This window comes from Elephas maximus, chromosome 11 (assembly GCF_024166365.1).
Source record: "Elephas maximus indicus isolate mEleMax1 chromosome 11, mEleMax1 primary haplotype, whole genome shotgun sequence".
Classification (NCBI taxonomy): domain Eukaryota; kingdom Metazoa; phylum Chordata; class Mammalia; order Proboscidea; family Elephantidae; genus Elephas; species Elephas maximus.
The window spans coordinates 20,618,912-20,641,952 of NC_064829.1; the positions used below are offsets into that span (position 1 = coordinate 20,618,912).

The following is a 23,041-nucleotide window of genomic DNA, read 5'->3' on the forward strand; positions in this document are numbered from 1 at the left end:
CCTGGAGAAGGACATCATGCTTGGCAGAGTACAGGGTCAGTGGAAAAAATGAAGACTCCCAACAAGGTGGATTGACACAGTGGCTGCAACAATGAGCTCAAGCAGAACGATTGTAAGGGTGGTTCAGGACTGGGCAGTGTTTTTGCTCTGTTGTACATAGGTCGCTATGAGTCGGAACCGACTTGACGGTGCCTAACAACAGGACAGAGTAGAACTGCCCCACAGGGTTTCCCAGGTTGTAAATCTTTGTAAAGGCAGACTGCCACATCTTTCTCCTGCAGGGCTGCTGGTGGGTCCATACTTTTGGCTACTGATCGAGTACTTTAACCACTGCGCCACCATGGCTCCAAAGGCCTAATCCCGTTGCCATCGAGTCGATTCTGACTCATAACGACCCTACAGGACAGAGCAGCATTTCCCCCATAGGGTTTCCAAGGAGCGGCTGGTGGATTTGAACTGCCAACCTTTTGGTTAGCAGCCCTATCTTGTAACCACTGCAGCCACCAGGGCCTAATTAATTAAAAAAAAAAAAACCTGTTGCCGTGTAGTCGATTCAAAGGGCCTATAGACCTTATGATTTCAGGGTAAGAAGGGAAGAGAAAGAGTAAACGATTTATCGGGCTGGAATGCAATTTTAAAGACAACGGGTTTGGAGAGCAGGCAGGAGTCTTCCCGGGCACCGCCCCCCCTTACGTCCCCAAATATCGCATAGGACACAATTACTCTCTGCAAGCTTTACTTTCATTAGCCAATTCTGGGCGCCCAGGACTGGCTGCTTCCACCTGCGGGGTACCCGCAAACCCTCAAGGCTCGCGGCCCTCTCCGCCCCGCCCCTCTCCGCCCCGCCCCTCTCCGCCCCGCCGGCTCCTTCCGCCCCGCCCGGGTCAGATTCCAGCGCGCGGCCACCGCCCCCGCCCCCGCCGCCGCCGGCTCAGGAATGCGGAAGGGGCGCGGGACTCCGCCACCGGGAAGATCCCGGGGGAGGGCCTTGGGGCTCCATTGCACCCGCAGAAGGGGATGCCACGGCAGGCCGGAAAAGAAGAAAGTACGACCAAACGCGGGTTCTGTTCGTTGGTTTGAAGCCCCCCATTTCTCGGCGGACATCCCGGGCTTTGCTCCATCCGAGCAGGAAAGCCAGCAGCACCCCCACTTCGAGTTGGACCCGCGCGTCTTCCGGCCCGCCTCTCGAGGCAGGAAGTGCCGGGCGCCCGCCGTCGCGCCGCATCCCAGCTCGGCGCCGTCGCCGTCTCCTTGCGCAGGGCAGCCCGGCTCTGGTGTCTGGCGACGGTGAGTGGCGCTCGCTCCAGCGCTCCATGGCGCCCCTTCCCCCGCACTCCGACCTCGCGCCCGCGGCCCGAGCGGACGGGCCGGGCGGCTGGAGGACCTGTCTGCGCCAGCCTGAGGCCGGGCGGCCGGGTCCCGCCGCGGGGCAGGAAGGTCAGCGAGGAGGCCCTGGCAGCGGTCCGGGGCCCGGAAGCCGAGGGGCGGGCAACTCCGGGGGGCCGAGGCCGGGCTGGGGTCGCCGCCCGGACGTGGGTGGCCGGGTTCCGTTGGCCGGTTCCGTTGGCCGGTGCTGCGTCACCCGTACGGCTCCGCGCACCTGGTGCCCTGACCGCCCGGCGGCCCCGCCGCGGCCCTGGTCCGCCGATTAGGACCACCGGGGAGTGTTCGTGCTGAGCACCTGCTCCGTGGCCCACACCGCGCTTAGGTGCAGGATATAGGAGCCTTCTGATGCATGGTTCTTGCCATAGGTGAAGCATCAAAACCATTAGAGAACCGAGGCTGGAGTTCATGGCTAGTATAGGCCGAAATGCAGTGGTTTCCTTAAGAGTTATAGCCCTCACGGTACCTTGCGTCTGGTAAAGATTTGATTCATTCGTGTTGATTGAAGAAGAGGACAAATAACAGAAATCAGGAAAGGCTTCTTGAAAAACAATGGGGGCCTCATTGAAATCCTTAGATTAAGACCTAGAAGGACCAGGTTACAGGATGTTTCTTTCTGGCTGGATTAAGAGCAGAAGCTCAGAAGGTGGGAATTGTGGTGCATGGAATGCAGACAGTGGAGGGACCAACCGGAATGGAACAGAACTCTAATGAATAATAATTGGAAACAGGAGTAGTTAGGTAGGTGGGTAAGTGGAACCTTTTAAATGGATGTTTTGAAAACCGGGCGAGAAGTAAAAGATTATGTAAGAGGCATTAGAGAGTCGCATTGTATCATTCACTAAGGGAGTAATATGAAGAAAGGGGTGTTTAGAGGATTGCTTTGGCAGCCTTTGTGTAAGATAAATTTAGAATGATCTTTTGGTAAGACAAAAATGCACATTTTAGAGTTCAGAAGGATCTTTTAAATTGTCTTATGAAACCCTTTCGTTTTATAATTGAGGAAACTAAAACCCAGAGAGGTGAGGTAATTTGCTCAAGGTCACTTGAGGGATTCACTCGATGCCGCCCTGTTCTCTCGGTAAGTCTTAGGTGGACCCTGGACCAGAAACTAATGGCACACCTTTTTGTTTGTTCAGGTTCTGTTTAATGGAACAACTTCTGTAATGGCTGACCTCATATCCATTTATGCTTTAATGATGAGGCTGAGTTTGGAGAAGACGAGCTGCAACTTGTGAAGGGCAGATCCCCAGGTGTGAATGCTGGGGTTAGGAAAGATCAGAGGACCTGAATAATTGTCTCTTTCTCCCAAGATTCAAAGACACCGTATATCTAGGGAAGATTTTCATTATACACTCTTTGCTAGCATCTTTAATGCTGATCTTCCTTCTACACGAACCCCCACCTAATTATCCACATTTTCATGGTAGAGAAATTCAGCAGCCTGTATGCAGAATGGAGTCCCTGCGTGGTGTAAACAGTTAAAAGCTTGGCTACTAACCAAAAGATTGATGGTTCACACCTACCCAGAGATGCCTCAGAAGGAGGGCCTGGTGATTACTCCCCAAATATCACAGCCGTTGAAAACTGTGTAGAGTGCATTTCGATTCTGAAACATGAGGGTTTTTGTGGGGTGGATGGGAAACAGGATATGCAGGATATTAGAGGCTGGTAGTACAAGCACTGGAGCCTGATGGCCTAAGTACAGATCCTAGCTCTAAGCTCCACTGTACTCTAGCTGTGTGGCTGTGGCAAGTTGTGTATTTTATTTCCCCTAATTTTCTCATCTAAGAAATGGGGGTAGTAGTAGTACCTGTATCATAAGTTGTTGTGAGAATTAAATATGTTAATCAATGTAAAATACTTAGACCAGTAACTGGCACATATTTAACACTCAGTTATTGGCCATTATTAGTACTATTCCTCTCAGGTATGGAGCAAAGGGTAGCTGATAAGTTTTGTTAAGTATCCCTTGAGGAAGAGAGCAGCAATTCCAGTGGAGTTTATGCTTAATAAATAGCCTTATTTTGAGAGTCAGATCCAGCATTTACCATATGATGAGTGTATATGTGCTTTTGTTTGTTATAGGAGGGAAGCATATGTATGTATTTGTTTAATAGTACTTACTAAGCACTTGCAGTGTACAAGGCACTCTACTAGGCCCCACAATCCAAGGTGGAAAGACTCATAAAAGATGCATGTATAAAATGGCATAGCAATGGAATACTACTCAGTAAAAAAGAACGAGCCACTGATGAACACGAGAAAGGTGAATCTTAAAACATTACATTAGGTAAGAGCAGTCAGGCACATAGGGCGCATCTGTATAATTTCATTTATAAGAAGTCCAAAGGCGGGCAGAACTCATCTATAGTGATACAAATTTGAACAGTGGTGGCCAGGGGACGGGGTGATTGACTTCGAGGGAATTTCTGGAATGATGTTAAAATGTGTAACCTGATAGGGGTGGTGGTTACATGAATGTCTATCTTTATAAAAACTCATAGTTAAAATCTATACATTTCACTGTATGTAAATTTCACTGTAATGAAACAGTGATACGGGAGTTCAGAGGTTGGAAAGTTTACAGCCAGTTGAGGTGATCATGAAACTGGTAATAAAGAAATGACAGCATTATAATGTATGTGGTTAAAAAAAAAACAAACCATGCCCATTGCCGTTGAGCCAATTCTGACTCATAGCGACCCTACAGGACAGGGTAGAACTGCCCTAGAGGGTTTTTCCAAGGCTGTAAATCTTTACCGAATCAGACTGCCATATCTTTCTCCAGCAGAGCGACTGGTGGGTTCCAACTGCTGATCTTTCAGTTAGCAGCCAGGTGCCTTAACTGCTGCACCACTAGGGCTCCTCAGTGTATGTGGCAGATATGAAAATATGGATTTGTTGGTGGTGTTAGGTGCTGTCAGGTTGGTTCCTACTCATAAAAAAAAAAAAAAACTCATAGTGGCTCTATATACAACAGAACGAAACACTGCCTAGCCCCGTGCCATCCTCACAATCGTTGCTATGTTTGAGTCCATTGTTAGAGCCTCTCTGTCAGTCCATCTCATTGAGGGTCATCCTCTTTTTCGCTGACCTCTGCTTTACCAAGTGTGACGTCCTTCTCAAGGGACTGGCCCCTTGCATGTTGCTGTGATGCTGGAGCTATGCCACTGATATTTCAAATTCCAGCAGAGTCACCCATGGTGGACAGGCTTCAGCAGAGCTTCCAAACTAGGACAGACTAGGAAAAAGGAGCTGGCAATCTACTTTTGAAAAAATTGGCCAGTGAAAACTTTATGAAAATATGGATACTACAGGAAAAGTGGAAACCCTGGTGGCATAGTGGTTAAGTGCTACAGCTGCTAACCAAGAGGTCGGCAGTTCAAATCTGCCAAGTGCTCCTTGGAAACTCTATGGGGCAGTTCTACTCTGTCCTACAGGGTCGCTATGAGTTGGAATCGACTTGACAGCAGTGGGTTTATGGGAAAAGTTTAACTGGCATTAAGAAGAGAAAGGTTAAGTGCTCGACTACTAGCTGAAAGGTTGGTGGTTCAAACCCACCCGCTTGGGAGACGGGCCTAGGGAGCTGAGCTACCAAAAGGTCCCAGCCTTGAAAACCCTATGGAGAAGTTCTACTCTGCACACATGGGGTCACCATGAGTCAGAATCGACTTGATGGCAACTAACAGCAACAACGTCAAAGAAGAGAAAAACTAAAAAATTGAATTTGGCTCTGTGAAAAGAATACTAAATGTAATAATTTGTGGAACTGATTTATTTTGTGCTTAATATGCACCTTTTTTTTTTTCTTTAATATGCACCATAGAAACAATTATGTGTCATCATGCATATGAGGTTAGTTTTGTGGAGCGTTTTTCCTTGATTATTTGCTAAGTTCTCTTTATGATTACTGTTTTTATACTGTTGATCATTTATCCAGTTTTTTGATTCCCTCCCCCCATTAGAAAGTGTTAGTTCTTGTCTATAGTAGTGACCGTGGGAATTCAGGAGAAGTCTCTAAAGATTCTGATAATCTTTGGTAAAGATGAAAATTGGGTCAGAAGTGACCTGCAGTTTTAGCTTAAGAACTCCTCTCTGCTTTTGTGTGTGTGTGTGTGAGTTTATCCACCCTGGCCACCGCACCTTGGTACTGCCTTGCTAACCAAGCCCCGTGGCTGTCTCTCTGCAACCACAGTGCTGCAGATCGGCTGAGACTCGAACTCCTTATCACCCTTTGCTCACAGAACCACCTCCTGCTCTCTTCCCCTGCACTAATTTTGAGCAGTAACTTCATGCTACCAGTTTTTCAACCATTGTTTAAGAAAAGCACAGTCATTCAAATGTGCATGGAAACTGAAGGAAACTCCAGTTAGGAAGCAAGAGGAACTAGCCAATCAGCAGATGAATATCAGCCAGAATTGGATAGTGATGACAGGAATGTTGACAGAAGGGATGAATCTGTTGCATTTGAAAAGAGGGACCCACAGAACTTGGTGAGAAATTAAATTTAAAAAAAAACAAACACTTGTTGCCGTCTAGTCAAGTCCAACTTATAGCCATCCTATAAGACAAAGTAGAACGGTCCCATAGGGTTTCCAAGGAGCGGCTAGTGGATTTGAACTGCCCAGTGATTCAAAAGATTCAAGATGTCTGAAAGCTAAGTTTTGTAAAAGGTTCAGTTTTTTTTTTTAAATGTTGGCAAACTAATTTTAGTTTTTTAAAAAGCCATTTTGAAGGTCATCCCTGGGGGGAGATGCATATGGTTTGGTAGCTGCTGACTTGTGACTTTTGATTTGCCTGACCTTTTTCTTTTATAGGTAAGGAAAGTGAGGCCTGGGAAGGCTATAATGATCAAAGGCCATACAAGTTGTCAGTGACAGAACTAGAATTAGGACCCAGGTCTCCAGCATCTCCATGAAACTATAATGACCAGCATTGAAAGACGAAGGGAAACTAGATGCAGAAACAGCCAGTGGGTCCTGAGTGGTTAACAAATTGGTTCTGAACTTTCACTGTACATTGGAATTACCTGGTGCCTTTCAAAAAATAAAGATGCCCCACCCCCATCCCCAGATACTCAGTTTTATTTAGGCTGGACAAGGAGCCCTGATGGCGCAGTGGTTAAGAACTTGGCTGCTATCCAAAAGATCGGTAATTCAAACCCACCAGCTACATCTCAGGATAAAAGACCAGCAGTCTGCCTCATAAAGATTACAGCCTACGTGGCAGTTCTCTGGGAATCTACTCAACGGCACCCAACAGATTAGGACCCGGGTGGCAGTTTTTTAAACTCCCAGAGTGATTCTGATGTGCAGCCAGGATTAAAACTAGAGGGTTAACTATTCGGAGAGCCACACTTGCCATATGGTGACAGAATGTACTAGCTGACTTACATGCTTAAAGGCAAACGACTCAAAGAATTATGCTCCCTGGGCATCTTTCCCAGGCTTCCAATAAAATCACGTAGGCTGGATGAAGTTCACAGGCAGTTTCTGCTTATAAATGATTATGTCGTCGTCGTTAGCTGCCGTCAGATCACTTCCCATGTGGGCAGAGTAGAACTGCTCAGTCGGGTTTTCAGGGCTGTGCCAGGCCTGTCTTTGGAGGCACCTCTGGATAGGTTTGAACTACCAACCTTCTAGCTAGTAGTCAACATTTAACTGTTTGCACCACACAAACCAGAAGCCAAACCTATTGCAGTCAAGTCGATTCTGACTCATAGCGACCCTGTAGGACAGAGTAGAACTGCCCCATAGGGTTTCCAAGGAGTGGCTAGTGGATTCGAACTGCCAACCTTTTGGTTAGCAGCCATAGCTCTTAACCACTGCACTACCAGGGCTCCTCACTGGGACCTGTGATTATACTGCCCATGTTTGATTTGCATAATAGTACAGCAGGTGTCTTTGCAAACATTCTGTGCTAATGGGATTATTATCTAAACATGTTGATGCTACAACCACCTGTAATACCACTATTCCTAATTCCTTGTCTTGTTGTAACCTTTGTGAACACTATATACTTTTTAGACACTTTAAATTAGAAATTTACAGAAATAATAAAATACAAATTTAGAGAAGGAAGCAAGAAGTCTGTTGAGGATTATGCAGTATATTATGGGCTGTGTTCTGTATGGCTGTTTTCTGTCTGTAACTAAGGGTAGAGTTGGGTTTTTTGTTTCTTTGTTATTATAGCTGTAGATTAAACGCCAGTAGTTTGACAGTTCTAGTAAAGGTTTCAAACCAAGACCATGACTGATTGAAAGTGTTGCTACTTGATTAAACCCTAAACCAGGCTGCTACATTGTACAATTCTCCAGAGTGCCCGTAACAGTTAACCTTGCATTTTCTTCCCATATACTTTTTTTTAGTTCTAGTCTGCACGTTGGTTTCCCCAGTATTGTTTGGATTTATTTGAAAACTCATTCTGCCCAGGATTTGAATTTAGAGGAGAGTAGCTATTCAGAAATCAGTGTTAGTTACATTATATTGGTAGCATTGAAAGGCTTTTTAAAATTCCACATTAAACTCAAAATAAGTAGGAGGAACATTTAGTATGAAGTAGAATGCACATAGGAAGAAATAACCTATAACAAGTGGGGTTTCAATATTAGCTCTGCCACTAGAGGCAAGTTATTTAATATTTTTAATCTTCAGTTCCTTCCTTTAAATCTCTTGTCCTAAGGTAAGAGATGTGGGCCAGGGTGTTTTTTGGCTGGGAAAAAAAAATAGCAAGAGCAATATTATAGAAGCCACACTGCATGGTGCCTTAGGAAAAGATAAGCCGTTTGGTGTTGCCGAAGAGAAGGTACAAGGTGGAGAATGGCTAGAGGTGAAGCTGGAAAGGCCATTCCGGAGCAGGGAAAGGAGGATGTTGAGTGCCATGCTTAAGAACATTTACCCTATAGGCAGTAGAGAACCAAAAATTTTAGCAAGAGGAATGCTATGGTCATATTCATGTTTTAGGTATCTTTGGCTAGGATATGAAGGGTAGTTTTGAGGGGACCAAGAGGCAAAAAGAGACTGGTTAGGAAGTCATAGAAATATTCTACACAAGAGATGATGAGGGCCTAGTTTAGGGTGGTGATGAGAAGGAATGAGAAAGATGAGCTTATCTGAGAAGTATTTAAGAGGCAGGACTTGATTCATCAGGGAGAGGTATGAGTCGGGGGTAACACCTAGGTTTTTGGCTTGGCGAGTGGGTAAATGATGGTGCTATTAACTAAAACATGAGAAAGCTTATGAGGGAAGATAATGAATTCTGTTCTCAACATGCTGATTATGAAATGTCTGAGATATCCAAATGGCTGCCTTTCACAGGCAGTTGGATATTTGAATCTGAAGCTCAAGGGAAAGGCCAGGCGTGAGATACAGAACTGGGAGTCATAATTACTGTCAGAATGGTGAGAGTCGATGAGATCATCCAAGGAAAGCAAAGAGTAAAAAGAACGTGAAGCCGTCGACACCCAGAATACTGGGAAACATGAGTATTTAAGTGAGTGGAGGAGATAAAAGCCTAAGAAGAAAATGGAGGAGTAGTCATAGAAATAGGAGAACCAGTGAGAGTAAGTTGGTATCACCAAGTTGATTACAGCAATTTTACGTTGACCAATCTTTCCAGTATAAAGTTTAGCAGTCTCCCTTATTAAAGGGCAAGAGCTGTTGAGTCCCTGAAGATAAAATAGTGTCACATACAGCAGAGTGGACCAAGAAGATTTAGACTGGGTTTAGCTATTTGAAAACAGTTGCGGTAGAGAATTTAAAACCAGATTATAGTGGTGGTTTGAAATGAATGGGAGGTGACATAGTGGAGAAAGCCAAGATACTTAACTCAGAAGGTAAGGAGAAAGAATGGTAGTTTCTTCTGGGGCAAGTGTTCCCTTCAAATTGATTGCTCTGATATAACTTTTGCCTCACTTTGCAACTGATGTTATGCGTACTTATATAGGGTGTGTGTGTAGTTTTTATTGGTATCATATTGGGACCGCTATGAGTCGGAAACGTCTCAATAGCACTATTTTTTTTTTTTTTATACAGTAAAACCTGCGTAAGGTAGAAACTTGTCAGAGAAGGAAAACTCAAATGTTTTCCACTAAAATGAGTGTTAGAAAATTGGTGAGACTACACCCTGTCAAAGGTAGAAAATTTGTAAGACCTGAAAATACAAGGCGTCAAGTCAAGTTCTGGCTGTCACAGCAATTCATGAATTGCTCTTAGTTTTCTTCTACCAGGAAACCCTGGTGGCACAGTGGTTAAGTGCTACGGCTGGTAACCAAGAGACAGCAGTTCGAATCCGCCAGGCACTCCATGGAAACTCTATGGGGCAGTTCTACTCTGTCCTTCAGGGTCCCTATGAGTCAGAATTGACTCGATGGCATTTGGTTTGGTTTGGTTTTGGTTTTCTTCCAGCAACTTCTCTTCCCTGTCACCTTTACTGGAAAATCAGATTTCCTCACCGCCTGATGGCTCTTCTGCCCTTAGCAGGCTACCTCTCCATTCTCTCTAACAGGCATTTTCCCCTAATAAGATCCTTGCATGTTTAATCCTGTCTTTTTGTCAACTTCTTGGAGAACTTGGACAAAGCTTCAAAAATGTTTAAATGTAGTGTCTTTTGAAGTTAGCCTTAGGAAATAGAGTTAGCATAAATCGATTGACTGATCTTTTTTTTTTTTTCTTAGTATTTACTCTCTCGAATGTTTTCCTAAGTGATTCTATTACAAACATAATTTGCTGATATTAAGGGGTAGAAGTAATTGTTGTCTTAAGACTTACTGCCTTTTATACTTATTATAGGAGCCCTGGTGGTATAAAAGTTAAGCGCTTGGCTGCTAACCAGAAGGTCAGCAGTTTGAATACATCAGCTGCTCCCTGGGAGAAAAGACCTGGCAACCTGTTCCTGTACATTATAGCCTAGTAAACCCTATAGGGCAGTTCTGTTCTGTCCTGTAGGGTCGCTGTCTTGGGCTAGGTTCTTTAGAGAAGCAAAATGAGTGAAGCGTGTGTGTATACATATATATGAAGAGAGAGGGAAAGATTTATCTCAAGGAAATGGCTCATGTGGTTGTGGAGGCTGGCAGGTCCCAAGTCTGTGGGTGTGTTAGTCATCTAGGGCTGCTGTAACAGAAATACCGCAAGTAGATAGCTTTAACAAAAAGAAATTAATTTTCTCACAGCCTAGTAGGTTACAAGTCCGAATTCAGGGTGTCGGCTCCAGGGGAAGGCTTTCTTTCTGTGTCGGCTCTGGAGGAAGGTCCATGTCCTCAATCTTCCCCTGCTCGAGGAGCTTCTCAGGCACAGGGACCCCATGTCAAAGGATGTGCTCAGTTCCTGGTGCTGCTTTCTTGATGGTATGATGTCCCCAACTCTCTGCTTGCTTCTTTTTCCTTTTTATCTCTTGAGAGATAGAAGGTGGTGCAGGCCACACCCCCAGAGAAACTCCCTTTACCTTGAATCAAGGAGGTGACCTGAGTAAGGGTGGTGTTACAATCCTCTTAACATGAAATTACAGTCACAAAATGGAGGACAACCACACAATATTGGGAATCATGGCCTAACCAAGTTGATACATATTTTTGGGGGGACACAATTCAATTCATGACAGTGGGTCAGGCTTGAGGTGTCTCCTGACTCATGTAGCTGCAGGGGCTGATGAACCCAAGATCAGCAGGTCAGACATCAGGCTGCTGCTGGCTCATGGGCTACAGAGGCTGACGAATCCAAAATTGGCAGATAAGACAGCAGGCTGCTGGCTCACAGACTGCGGAGGCTGACGAATCCCAAGATTGGCAGGCAGTACACCAGGCTGCTGGCTCAAGTCCCAAGAACTGGAGGTCACATGACGATGAGCCAGATATGGGATCCAGAGCAAGCAAGCAAGCTTTGCGAGGGTGTCCGTATGTATGTTGAATCTAGGCCATACCTCCAAGGAAACTCCCTATACAACTGACTGGCTGATCACATCAGATCACATTATGGAGGATGACTACATCATTACATAACTGCCAAACCACTGAGAATCATGACCCAAGCCCAGTAGACTCACAGTCTTAACCATGACAGTCGCTATGAGTCAGAATTGACTCAATGGCACACAACAATAGCAATACCAATTATATCTTGAAGAAATAGAATCATAGAATTTTTAACATGAGAAAAATACCCTAATCCAACAGCATTTTGTCTGTGTGACTTAACCTTTGATATAATTAAGGTCAAATAACAAGCTAAATTATGGGAAGGAGAAGATAATTAGCATTTATTGAGGACAAGTGAGTAGGGAGGGGAAGGAGTTGGACCGGACATCCTGAGTGTTACAGCAAGGACTTTAAGGCTGATGTATGTCAAACTACACCGCTAAGCCAAGCTGAATTGCTGTGGGGTGTTCTTTGGATTGAAAAAAAGAGAAGTCGACAATGGAGGTGTAGAAAGTCTGAGACCGGAAATTCTTGAGACCCAGATCCAAAATCCCCTTGCTCAGCCACTGACCTGGCTAGTCATCTGTTCCATACTATGGGGTTGCAGAGTTAGGGAACGGTCCGCAAGACTGCCCTCACTTAGGACACCATTTGCAAGTTTGGCGTCCCCAGGACCACCTTCAGGTTGAATAATTTGAAGAATTTACAGGACTCACTCACTGAAAGCTTTTATCGTTATGGTTTATTAAGTGAAAAGATACAGATTAAAGTCAGCCAAGGGAAGAGACGTGGGGAGCAGAGTCCCAGAGATTTTAAGTGCTGAGTTTCCAGTCCTCCTGTCCCTGTAGAGACACAACGCCTCACGGGAACAATGTGTGACCCTACACACACAGCATTGCCAACCAGGGACACTCCTGAGCCTTGATGTCCAGAGTTCTTTATGGGACTCCATCACATAGACATGGTTGATTGCCCACTTAGTATCCACACTACCTGACTCAAAGCCCCTACCATAAATTGCATTGTTGGGACAGTCTGGCTGGCCTTAGGCCCCCAGGTAAACTATCAGGCAGGGCATTCCAAGGGGTTAGAGTTTACATCTCAGGAGCCTAGGGTAAAAGCCAGACCCCTCTTTGGGCAAGGTTAAATTCTTACTACCCAGGAGCCATAGAGAGAGAGAGAGATGGTTTTTTTTGTTTTTGTTTTTAAACCTAGGTAGTATCTATCTGTATCTATCTGAGGTCCCTGGGTGGTGCAAATGGTTTGCTGTTGGCTGTTAACCGAAAGGTTGTAGGTTCAAATCTATCCAGCAGTGCCATGGAAGAAAGGCCCGATGATCTACTTCCATGAAATTACAGTCATTGAGTACCCTGTGGGACACATTCCTACTTCGAAATACATAGGTTGCCATGAATCTGAATCAACCCAACAGCAACGGCAAGTACCTATTTCAGAGCAGTTGTCAAGATTGGATAGGACATTAGATTGGAAAATTACTCTGTTGTCTGGGTTTTCAGAGGTTACATGTAGCTTATAATGGTAGAGCTGAGATTTGAACTCCAGACTTCCTAACCACAAAGCTGATAATATTTTTGTGTTTTATTTGTATTATTTAAAACTTCAAATAAAAACTGGAATGAAAAGTGTCCATTGTTTTGACATTTAAATTACTGGTGGCTTTCAGTAGAGTGTTGGAGGCTACTGCCAATGCTGTATTACAGAGAACCAAAGAGTGATTGTAAAGGTGAGGAAGTGGAAACAGTTGACTGTTAGACTATTCTGAAAGCTTTGTCAAGGGAAAGGGGAGGCCGGGGTGTAACAAGAAGGGAGTGCAAGACTGAGGAGTAGGTTTTGATGATGAGAGCCTTGTTAGCATATGCCTTACATGGACTATGCTAGTATCTTTGCATACATTATTTCATTTAGTTCTCACCTCATATTGAAATAGATACCATGTTTTACTGATGAAAAAACTGAGGCTCCGAGAGATTATGTTATATTGGTTATAAAATGTAAATAAGAGTATACTGTACTCTTGTGAGGACTAAATGGAACACTCCTTGTGAGAGTTTAAGAGGCTGACTTTGGAGCCGTACTCTTCAGGGGTACCCCATTCCTTCATAGCAGTGCTAGTCACGCAGTAAACACCCAGTAAATGTTAGCTGTTGTAAATATATTTTAAAGTTAATTCCCGCCTGATGAAAATTGGTCTTGGGAAATTTGGGGGGAAATTTTTATTTTGTTCTTTTTTTTAAATAATGTTTGTTGTTGAGAATATACACAGAAAATCTTAAACACAAATTCAAGTTTCTACATGTACAATTTAATGACATTGATTACATTCTTCAAGTTGTGCAGCCATTCTCACCCTCCTTTTCTGAGTTGTTCCTCCTCCATTAGCATAAACGCACTGCCCCTGAGATTCCTACCTAATCTTTCGAGTTGCCATTATCAATTTGATCCATTGTAGATAGATCTTAAAAGAGCATAATGCTCAAGGCAGGTATTTTTTTTACTAGTTAAGCTAAACTATTGGTTTTAAGAAGACATTGGGATATGTTTGGTTTAAGGTTTAAAGATCATCTTAGAGTAATAGTTTCAGGGGTTCATCCAGCCTCCACATCTCCAAAATGTCTGGATTCCTTGAGAATTTGAAATTCTGTTCTGCATTTCCCCCCTTTTGATCAGAACTCTTCTATAGAATCTTTGATCAAACTGTTCAGTAGTGGTAACCAGGCACCATCCACTTCTGGTCTCATGGCAAAGGAGGCAGTTGTTCTTGGAGGCAGTTAGCCACACATTCTGTATCCTCCTCCTGTTCCTGGCAGTCCTTACTCTGCTGCTCCAGATGAATAGAGACCAATTGTTGTGCTTGGAATGGCCACTGGGAAGCTTTGAAAACCCCAGGCACTACTCAGTGAACTAGGAGGTAGAACAGAAGCACTAAACACATTACTAGCCCAATTAACTGGATGTCCCATGAAACCATGACCCTGAGCCTGCAAGCCAAGGAATCAAATCCTGTGAGGTGTCTGGTTGTACATAAGCAGCCTCAGCAGCTACTCTTTTTTGTTTGTTTTTGTCAGTGTTGTAAATACATCACAACTTTTGCCAGTTCAACTTGTTACAGGTGTAGAACTTATTGACAGCGATTACATTAATTGGCTGCACAACCCTATCATCAATCAATGTGATTTCTCCATCACCATAAACCAAAACTCAGTACTCTATAAGCGGTAACCCCTCTTTCCCCCTCCCTTCTACCCCTGATAACCACTTAGAAACTGGTCTGTATATATTTGCGCGTTCTTATCTTTTTATATAAGAGGGTTCATGCAATATTTGTCCTTTTGTGATTGACTTATTTCACTCAGCATAATATCTTAAGCTCCATCCATATTGTAGCATGTATTAAGATTTCATTTCTCTTACTGGCTGAGTAGTGTTCTGTTGTATGTAGGCACCACTTTTGTTTATCAGTTCGTATGTTGATGGACAATTAGGTTGTTTCCACTTTTTGGCTATTGTGAATAGTGCTGATATGCCATTAATCCAACAGTAATGAATTAAGTTGTCAAAGCTTTATATATATTTTGTTTCTTAGATTGGTACCAGATATACAGTTTCCAGAGATACTATCCCAGTCAGTAGCTCGTCTTTTCATTTTTTGGTAAAGTGTGTTAATGAACAAAGTTTGTAATTTTTGTGAGATTCCATTTGTCTATTTTGCCTTTTGCTGTTTGTGCTTTTGTTATTAGATAATCTATTGTTAAAAGCTAGGCCCAACAGCATTGCCCCTATATTTTCTTCTAAGAATTTTATGATTTTAGTTTGCACATTTAGGTCCTTAATCCATTTTTAATTTGCTTTTGTGTGTGGTGTGAGGCATGGATCCTGTTTCATTTTTTGCATGTGGAAATCCAGTTTTCTCAGCATCATTTATTGAAGAGACTCTTCTTTCTCCATGGAATGGATTTAGCACTCTTGTCAAAAATCAGTTGACCATAGCTGTGTGGGTTTATTTCTAGACTGTCAATTTTATTCCATTGGTCTAGGTGTCAGTTGTTACACTAGTGCCAGGCTGTTTTGCTTATTGTAGCCGTAGATGTGTTTTAAAATCAGGAAGTGTGAGTATTGTTTCTTAATTCTTTCAAAACTGCTTTTTTTTCCCCAAGCCGTCCACTTGTCACATTGAAAATAGCACTTAGATGCGCGCCTACCTAGCTGAAGTCATTCCACACAAAGGCATTTTTACTCACTAACTTCAGGTGTAATGCATTCTTCCTTGCTTCATGTTCTACGTGTTCTTTTTTACTTTTGTTTTTCTTTTTAACTCCAGAATTAAACAGCCACCATGTCGAGCAAAAAGGCAAAGACCAAGACCACCAAGAAGCGCCCTCAGCGCGCAACATCCAACGTGTTTGCCATGTTTGACCAGTCCCAGATTCAGGAATTCAAGGAGGCCTTCAACATGATCGATCAGAATAGAGATGGCTTCATCGACAAGGAGGATTTGCATGATATGCTTGCTTCTCTAGGTAAACTTTCATGTTCTTTATATGCCCACTTTCCAAAAATAATAATTTAGCTCTTTAAGAATCATGTTCTATGTGTTGGACAAATCTTCCTCTCTTTATCTCAGAAATCTCTATTGAGACATTTCAGGACTTGTCCAGTCATAAGATAGGATAAGCCTGCAGAATTGGGGACCTGGCAGGTGCAGTGGTCAGGTAGGCTGACATTCCTGTTAGCTAAATACTATAGGCCTGTTAGGTAGAAAGCCAGGGGATGCCTACGTATGTCAGAGCTTCAGACAAAAAGTTTAGTTAATAATAAAGACAAGAGGTGAGGTGACAGTAATGAGTGATGATGGTTGCCTCTACTGGAAAGGGGGCACAAGGGGGAGGGAGGGATTTGCACAGCTTTATTTATAAATAAATAAAAAGATACAAGACTTAAACCAAACCTAAATTGCCATTTGTTATTTTGGGTATATAGGTGTTAATTTATTATTTCCTGTATGATTTTTTTTTTGGTCAAAAATGGTTTTGATCTTAAAAGGAAGGAGGAAAAGAAAGAAGAACTCAGAGGATTCTACATCTTCTGCCCAGAGTCAGCAGTAACTTTACAGTTGGGAATAAAGGAATGACAAGCCAGTTAGTCCTTAATAGGCCAAAGCAGCTGGGGCTGGTGGGCTGCGGACGGCCTGCAGTTAGGCTCTGCAGGTGGCAATGTGCTTGGATAGTTAGCCAGAAAGGGCAACTTGAGGGCCAGGGGTTAAAGCGAAAGGGATTTTTGTTTGTTTGTTTTTAGTATCCACAAAACCATTAGCTAGCATTTTTATCTTTTATCTTTTTCTTCTTTCCCCTAACATATTATTTTGAAAATTTTCAAGCCTACAAAATGTGGAAAGAACAGTGTAATGAACACCCATACATGCTTGACCTCGATCTACCAGTTATTAGCATTTGCAACACTTAGTCAGTGTGAGAGTAGAACCTAGATATTGTATATCGTGTCCCAGTGTTTTCACGTTCAGGGTAGCTGACGAAGTGTTTTCTTGGGCAAAATCACCCCAGAAGGAAAATTGAGGGATTTAGCTATATTTCAGAATGAAACACTCAAGCCCCATACCCTGCTCCTAGTAGATGCTCAGTAAGTATTTGTTGAATGCAGAGTGGTAGTAGTGTAAGAGGCCAACTTTGGGGCCCTCTGTTTGGGGGAACCCCATACCTTCGGAGATACACATTTACCTCTCAAATCTACAAACTGTATTGAACACCTTGAATAGGCCCATAAGTGCTTAGCCGGAACCAATTCATTTTAAATCCCTGTATTTTTTGTACGTTAGGGTTCTTATGACAGCTTGGGGTCATACGTTTTCCCCCAGAAATTGGTGCAGAAGAGTCAGGTTAAATCTGAATGTTGGACAGTAAATCTCTTTAGTGACTTTTACTTATTTAATGAATCTTGAGATGAGGTTTGGGCTAATGTTTGTGTTAGCATCTTGAATAGGTGTAATGAGACAGGATTACAATGCAGGGAAATAGATGCCATTGTGGATTTCAGTTTTACCCAGATGCCCAGGATTAAAGTTTACTGCTGAACTATTTCTAGATTTGACTTTCATTAGCTCTTAGCTGGATGTGATATTGAGCTGCTTCCTTAGAGATAAATATCTAACTTACAGGTCTTCTTTTCATGTAGAATCACACATTAGTGCTGGAAGGCTCCTTAGAGGTACCAAGGTCAACCAGTTGATTTTACAGATAAAAGTAAACCCTAGGGCATCACCAGTAGCAGAGCTAGGATTGAAACCCAGGATTCCAGACCCTTAGTTCAGAGCTGCTTTACCACACCATGGGGGCTCACAAGTAGCCTGTTACTATGACCCAGTTTTGCATTCCAGGGGAATGTCTCTCAACTTTTAGGGTAGCATCAGGATAGTTTCTAGAAGAGTTCTAGAAGAGGGAGAAGGGGTCCCAGTTGGAACTGAGATTACAGTTTCTCGTTACAAAACCCATACCAAACCCAAATTCATTGCCATGGAGTTGATTCCAACTCACAGGGACTCTATAGGATGGAGTAGAACTGCCCCATAGGGTTTCCAAGTAGTGGCTGGTGGATTCAAGCTGCCAACCTTTTGGTTAGCAGCCTGAACTCTTAGCCTCTGTGCCACCAGGGCTTCCCTCATTACAAGCAATCCTAAATAAGATTACTCAGTAACACGAGTAAATGGCATTTTGAGAGTTTGTCTGGCAACCTAGGAGTATCTGTAACAGTGCTCAAAATAAGCTCCCAACTTATTAAGTTTTTGAAACACAGTGAATTCATGGGTAAATGTACCATGATAGGAAAAATGAATATTTAGATTTTCTTGATAACTGGTATTGAAACAACCCTTTTGGTGGACCTTTAGTGTTGTCAATATTCAAGATGTGATAATACAGCATTGCCTGGTTCATAATTTCAGGTATTTGTTTTGTTTTTAATGAAACATAGTGAAGGAAAAGTTGACAGAAAGTATCAGTGAGTGAACACCATTCAGCCTAAGTCCAGACTGCGTCTTTACAGTAATGCATCAGAGACCTTTAAAGTTGTCAGACATTATCTTTTTAAAATGTTCTTATTGCAAGCAAGTCAGTTGAAAAATTAGTTTCAAGTGATGGTGATATAACTCTTAAAAATATGTTGAGAAGCATAACAATAGCAAGATGATCATTTATTGTGTAGTCATTAATTATTGAACTGCGAATTCATGCAGGGAAAAATCCAACTGACGCGTACCTTGACGCCATGATGAATGAGGCTCCGGGCCCCATCAATTTCACCATGTTCCTCACGATGTTTGGGGAGAAGCTGAACGGGACGGACCCAGAAGATGTCATCAGAAATGCGTTTGCTTGCTTTGATGAAGAAGCAACAGGTGGCTCCCATTTATTTGTTTCTGCCCAGCCTCATTCCAGAGAGTAAATAAGGCATTTTATAGGAAATAAAAAAAAAAAATTAGTAAGATAAAGATGTTTTTAAATGAGTAAAGCGAGACTGTTGTTTACAGTAGGACAGTATGACCCGGGAACTGCTAGGACACAGATATGTAGGTTGTAAAGCTACACGGTTTGTATTTTTCATCTTTGAATTTCATTCTGAACTTCCTGTGAGCCAAAGGGAGAATTATTATCTGTTAAGTAGTATTCCTTAGACAATGAAAACTATTTCTTTAGGAGACTTTCAGTCTCACTAAAAAGACTGAACTGAACTAACATGAAAAATAAAAATCTTAGTTTTTTTTTTTTTTTTAAAGCTTCTATAGAAAAATTATTTTTTAAAGTGTGTAAAGCCTAGATAGGAGTTCCTGGGTGATGCAGATGGTTAAGGACTGGACTACTAACCGAAAGGCTGGCGGTTCACACCACCCACAGGCGCCTTGGAAGTAAGGCCTAGCAATCTCTTCCAAAAGGTCACAGCTTGAAACCCCTGTAGAGTACAGTTCTACCCTGCACACACGGGCTGGGCATGAGATGGAGCCGACTTGACGGCAGCCAACAGCAAAGCCTAGGTAGACCCTTTTCTTGTCTCATTTTCCTCTTTCTTGTTCACCTTTATCTCCTTTATTCTCCTCCTTTAGTCCTCTCCTCAGCCCCCACATAGCCTCCTCAGATGGACCTTGCGCTTTCCTTCCTTCTTTTCCACCTCTGCCTCTCAGAACTACACTGTCCTTCATGTGCGTTTGGTCTTGGCATTTGGTGCAGTGTCAGGATGACAAGTCCTGGGTTCTAACTCTGGTCCCTCACTTACAAGTTGTGTGACCTCAGGGAATATGCGCAACGTTGCTTATCTCCCTTAAGACGCCCTGAAGGTTGACTCTCTGCCAAGCAGCGTCTAAGTGTTTTTCCTATATGATCTCGTATAATCTTCACTGCAACCCTAGAAAGTAGGTATTATTATTTCCATTTTACAAATAGAGAAATTGAGGGTTAGAGAAGTTAAGTTAGTTGTACAAAGTGACTTCGTTAGTAGGTGGTGAAACCAGGATTCATTCATATCCAGGCAGACTTAACTCCAGAGCCTGTCCTCAACGGCTCAGCTTTGCTGCCTCTGATAACAGGGCCTGGTACATCGTAAATGTCAGTAAACATTAACCTCAACCACCCCCGCCCCCTTCCCTCTGATGAGAATGCCTAAGGCCCCTATCGTATATTTCACTCATTTTATTCTTATTAATATTTATGCACAAGTCTCATCTCTTTCTAGGCTGTACATTTCTGAAGAGGAGAGACCTCTTGTTAAGCAAAGTCTGTTCCCCACAATGCCTAGCACAGTATCTGATGCATAGTGTACCCCAATAAATATTTATTAGATGAATGAATGAATATTCTCAAAAGGATTGACACCAAAGTATTCAAATTCATGTCTTTTTAGAAAATGTCATTTGGAATAAAATGGTAATGAAAATATGAATAATATTATGTATACTTGTTTTTCCTGTGAATCCCTGGGTGGCACAAACAGTTAAGTGTTCACCTATGAGCCAAAAGGTTGGCGGTTCCAACCCACCCAGAGGGGCCTCAGAAGACAGGTCTGGAAATCTGCTTCTGGAAAGTCACAGCCTTGAAAACCCTGCAGCGCAGTTCTATTCTGCACACGTGGAGTCACCGGGAGTTGGAATCAATGCGACAGCAGCTAACAACAGCGATACTTGTTTTTCCTGTAGTGTTATAGAGTTTAACTTATGTCTGATTATTACCTTTGTTGCTTACATGCTGCGTCTTTTGAACAAGTTACTTAGTATATCTGAGCCTGTTTTCTCTTGTGTAGGTGTTCAATAAATGTTAGGGAAGTAGTTCAGAAAAAGTCCTATTTGCAGGCTACCAACAAAGAAATGTACAATTTGCACTGTTCACTTCATTTGTTATTTGGTGAAACAAATTCTTGTATGAGAAAATGTTCGGAACCCTTTTGTACATTTCCTGACTCAGACCTGGAATCAGCCACTTCTCCACGAAGCTCGTGTTCCTTTTAATGGAAATGTATTTAGAGACTACAGTCTGTGCTGGGGTTGCTCATCACTACTGGGCTGAAAAACCATTTTGAGAAGTTGATTGACAGCTTCTTTAAAAAATATTTTCAAAGAAAATCATTACATTTCCAAATTGCTCAGAAATGCAAATATAGCTCAGATCATTCATCAGTGGAACAAAGAATGTTACAATCTGTATAGTAATTTTAAAAAATTAATTTTTTGTAATAGTCAAAGTTTTTTAAAGATGCTGTGGTTTATGTATATATTTTTAGATACTACAGAAGTTTAAGATTGAATGAGAATCATCAAGGAAATTTAAGAATATAGAAAAAATCTCACTCTAAAAAACTTGAAAAATTTTCAAAGAATCTAAGTGTTAGAAAAGTAAAAAAAGTTCTGGTCCATCTGTTCCATAGGATTGAGTTCCCCACTTATGTGTTGAGCATCTCTGGGCTGCGCACAGGAGTCCTGAAGATGAGTACGGTACAGACACTGCCCTTCGTAATCATGCAGTCTGTTTTATAGTACAGGGACGTGCTTGTATCTGAATGGGCGGGTGCACGCCAAACTGCAGTGTCAGTTACATCTAAGAATAAAGGTGAAGGAATCATCGCTCTTAATTTTATATACCCATGTATTGTTTACATTTGTCACAAAGAGAATGTATTTTTGAAAAAATTCAAGAGTGCTAAGGGCTTTCAAAGTATATAAGATATTTAAAATGGAAATGGCAGAATATAAAAGTATATGTGATATGACTCAATTGTGGAAGAAAAAGAAACATACATGTGGACAAGGACTGGAAGGAAACGCTCAGAAGTGCCATGTCTGCCATGTCCACCGTGTTCCTGGCACCCAGCAACAAGTAGAGCCTGGTGACTGAATGACGTCCAGGGCAGGAGGGTGGTCAAGACTATGGGTTTTCTAATTGTTAAAACTATTTTTTTTTTTTTTAATTGTTAAAGCACTTTTTTTTTTTAAGTTGAGAGTAGATGGTTTAAAATGAACTATTTTGCTTTATTATGAGAGCTTTCAGCTTTTTTTTTGTTTTGTATCTATGAAATATAGAGGGTTTTTTCTCTAGAAAATACTTGCTTTAGATTAAATCATCTAAAAACTTCAGTAATGGAACTTATAAAATTAAGCTAATACTGGGTTCTAAACATAATTGGAAAATGATATGGTTATCTTTGCCTTAGTTTGCTAATTTATTTTGTTCATGTAGTTATGGATATTCTGAAATACTTTGTAAGATTGACATGGTTTAGAAATGAAGCATTAAAGAGCTGGGAAAGTATTTATTATTCTCTTCTTTCTGTTACCCCCCAGGCACCATTCAAGAAGATTACCTGAGAGAGCTGCTGACAACCATGGGAGATCGGTTCACGGATGAGGAAGTGGATGAGCTCTACAGAGAAGCCCCTATTGACAAAAAGGGGAATTTCAATTACATTGAGTTCACGCGCATCCTTAAACACGGAGCAAAAGACAAGGATGACTGAACGAACTTAAGTTAAGCCTTCCAATTACCTTGTCCTACACTATTTTATTTCCAAGACACTTTCCCCTCATAGATCCTGTTTCATGCATGCACTTAGCTTCACAGCTCTGCCCTTGTTTTGGATGTATTTATTCCAGACCTTTCTGCCACATAGCACCTGTATAATCAGGCTGGGAATGGGGATGAGGTTGTAAATTGTACTGAAAAAGAGATTACGAATAAAAATCGACAAATGTGAAATCCCAGGAAAATATATCCGTATTTCTGTTTTTGCTGGATTTTTACATTTTTATGTAATAAAAATGTTATTTTGAAATAAAGATTATGCTGACTCAGATGGAATATAATGACAAGTTAAATAAATGAATGGTAGTTGGGGGTAGTCCTTTTTTCAGGCTTTCAGCTTCTCATAATTCAGATCTCATGGTAAAACTGGTTTCTTAGGGATATGCAACAGTGTTCTCGGAACTGATAAGTACCTCATCTTGCCTTTGTGTTTTTCACACCTCTCTAGTAAGATGTTTGGAAACCCTGGTGGCATAGTGGTTAAGTACTACGGCTGCTAACCAAGAGGTCAGCAGTTTGAATCCACCAGGCGCTCCTTGGAAACTATGGGGCGGTTCTGCTCTGTCCTATAGGGTTGCTATGAGTCGGAATCGACTCGACGGCAGCAGGTTTGGTTTTTGGTTTTTTTTAGTAAGATGTTTAAATTATTGTATGA

At 42.3% G+C, this 23,041-nt stretch overlaps 1 protein-coding gene across 1 annotated transcript; it reads left to right on the top strand.

The window, feature by feature from the left end:
* The first annotated feature begins 1,185 nt into the window (after positions 1-1,185).
* MYL12B (myosin light chain 12B) lies at positions 1,186-22,561 on the top strand. Its single transcript, XM_049901034.1, has 4 exons — positions 1,186-1,287; positions 15,636-15,834; positions 18,561-18,722; positions 22,149-22,561. Exons 2-4 carry the CDS (start codon positions 15,651-15,653, stop codon positions 22,319-22,321), a joined length of 519 nt encoding a protein of 172 aa, XP_049756991.1. The 5' UTR covers positions 1,186-1,287; positions 15,636-15,650; the 3' UTR covers positions 22,322-22,561.
* Positions 22,562-23,041: the final 480 nt, after the last annotated feature.